The sequence below is a fragment of the Galeopterus variegatus genome, unplaced genomic scaffold (genome assembly GCF_000696425.1).
Source record: "Galeopterus variegatus unplaced genomic scaffold, G_variegatus-3.0.2 Scaffold615, whole genome shotgun sequence".
Lineage (NCBI taxonomy): Eukaryota > Metazoa > Chordata > Mammalia > Dermoptera > Cynocephalidae > Galeopterus > Galeopterus variegatus.
The window spans coordinates 233267-235544 of record NW_007726726.1 but is presented as its reverse complement, the minus strand read 5'-3'; the positions used below and the strand labels follow the sequence as shown (position 1 = coordinate 235544).

Sequence of the window (2278 nt, the reverse complement as noted above, 5' to 3'; positions counted from 1 at the left end):
AGCCCTTACCTGTGAGGTGGGGGTAGCGGTGCCACCTGAAGGCTCAAGGGACCTCAGACTCGAGGGTGGACATGGCTGAGCAGGGAGTCATCTGGGGGTGTATGGGGGACAGTCACAGGGCGGCCACCGAAGTATCGACAGACGAGGTCATCTCGGCTCAGTGGGGCTGCCTGCCCTGCTGCTCCACCGCAGCTGTTCCATGGCTCCTTTCTCTCTGGGCTTGTTTTCCAAACAATTTGCTTAATGTGATTCCTGGCTGAGCTGAACACGACTAACTGTGTTTACCCGCCACCGTGCAATCCCGAGCCTCCTGGCAGGCAGGGCTGGGGCTGGCGCAGGAGAAAGGAATGCCTGGACGTGCCCGCCTGACCTCACCCTTCTACGTCTTCTCCTTCTCTTACAGATGGATGCTGCCATGGAGCCACTGCTCCTGGCCCCCACACCAAGCTGGAACGCCTCCGAAGACAGTGACAACGGGACGCTGGTGGGGCCAGCGCCCTCAGCAGGTGCACGGGCTGTGCTGGTGCCCGTGCTGTACCTGCTGGTGTGTGCCGTGGGGCTGGGTGGCAACGCGCTGGTCATCTACGTGGTGCTGCGCCATGCCAAGATGAAGACAGTCACCAACATCTACATCCTCAACCTGGCCGTGGCTGACGTCCTCCTCCTGCTGGGGCTGCCCTTCCTAGCCACACAGAACGCCATCTCCTACTGGCCCTTCGGCGTCTTCCTGTGCCGCCTGGTCATGACGCTGGACGGCATCAACCAGTTCACCAGCATCTTCTGCCTGACTGTCATGAGTGTCGACCGCTACCTGGCCGTGGTCCACCCCCTCCGCTCCGCTCAGTGGCGCCGCCCACGGGTGGCCAAGCTGGCCAGCGCCGCGGTCTGGGCCTTCTCGCTGCTGATGTCGCTGCCACTGCTGGTCTTTGCTGACGTGCAGGAGGGCTGGGACACCTGCAACCTCAGCTGGCCGGAGCCTGTGGGGCTGTGGGGGGCCGTCTTCATCAGCTACACGTCCGTGCTGGGCTTCTTCGGGCCGCTGCTGGTCATCTGCCTCTGCTACCTGCTCATCGTGGTGAAGGTGAGGGCGTCGGGCGTGCGCGTGGGCTCCTCACGGCGGCGGCGCTCAGAGCGCAAGGCCACGCGCATGGTGGTGGTGGTGGTGCTGGTGTTCGTGGGCTGCTGGCTGCCCTTCTTCATTGTCAACATCGTCAATCTGGCTTTCACGCTGCCTGAGGAGCCTGCCTCTGCCGGCCTCTACTTCTTTGTCGTCATCCTGTCCTACGCCAACAGCTGCGCCAACCCTGTCCTCTACGGCTTCCTCTCTGACAACTTCCGCCAGAGCTTCCGGAAAGTTCTGTGCCTCCGCAAAGGCGCCGGTGCTGAGGATGCGGACACCACCGAGCCGAAGCTGGACAAGAGCAGGCGGCTGCAGGAGGCCACGGTGCCCATTCGCAGCTCCGAGGCCAACGGGCTCATGCAGACCAGCAGGCTGTGAGGGGTGTGCAGAGGTACCCCCCTGCCCGCAGCCTGCAAGTCTGGACACTCCTAGCCCATGTCATGAGGACAGAGCTGTCTGGGGCCAGGCCAGGGTGGACACAGGGCAGCTGGCATCCTGCAGGGACCAACCGCCACTCCCAACAGCCTGTTCTCTGTGCACATTGGGGATCCCTGGGAACTGGGGGATGCCACGGGCACCTCCACTTTCCAGCCCTGCCACCAGTTCGTGTCAGCCTTCCAAGCCAGGGGAGCAATTTTTCCAGATGGCTGGCTGAGGGGAGACTGTCTTCCTGTCCATTGGTGTGCGCTGGTGACTCCCCCATCCCCGAGGCCATGCTGGGCTGCCTGGCCCCCTCAGGCACATGTGTCCCTGGCCTGTCAGCTCCATGTCGCTGGGTCAGAGTCCAAGTGCTACTCTGAAATTAAAGATGCCTGGCGTTCGCTCCCCAAGCACCCCAGGGGCTGGTGGCCGCACCAGCTCCTCACCGGCATGTAGTCGTGTTGACTGTGGAAGTGGCAGGTGCAAAGCTGTGTGGGCCCCAGGGCTTCCAGGGTCCACCGGGATTCCAGAGGAGATGCTGTCCTCACTGCCCCCATCCATGCCTGCTGCCCATCCCCCGATACTGCGTCTCCACTGGCCACAGCCGCTGTCCCAGAGTGGGGGCTGTGGGCACTGGCCCAGCCAGGGGCCCCATAGCAGGAGCAGGTGGGGAGAGATGGCGAAGGGCTGAGACTGGGGGTGGGGAATTGGCCCTCCAGGCTTCCTACGGGACACAGG

At 63.5% G+C, this 2278-nt stretch overlaps 1 protein-coding gene across 1 annotated transcript; it reads left to right on the top strand.

The window, feature by feature from the left end:
• Positions 1-415: 415 nt before the first annotated feature.
• On the top strand, positions 416-1498 carry SSTR5 (somatostatin receptor 5). Its single transcript, XM_008570574.1, has one exon. It carries the CDS (start codon positions 416-418, stop codon positions 1496-1498), a length of 1083 nt encoding a protein of 360 aa, XP_008568796.1.
• Positions 1499-2278: the final 780 nt, after the last annotated feature.

Bases quoted from the DNA above. Each gene is read 5' to 3' on its own strand.
- SSTR5 (XM_008570574.1), top strand. From the start codon at position 416: ATGGAGCCACTGCTCCTGGCCCCCACACCAAGCTGGAACGCCTCCGAA.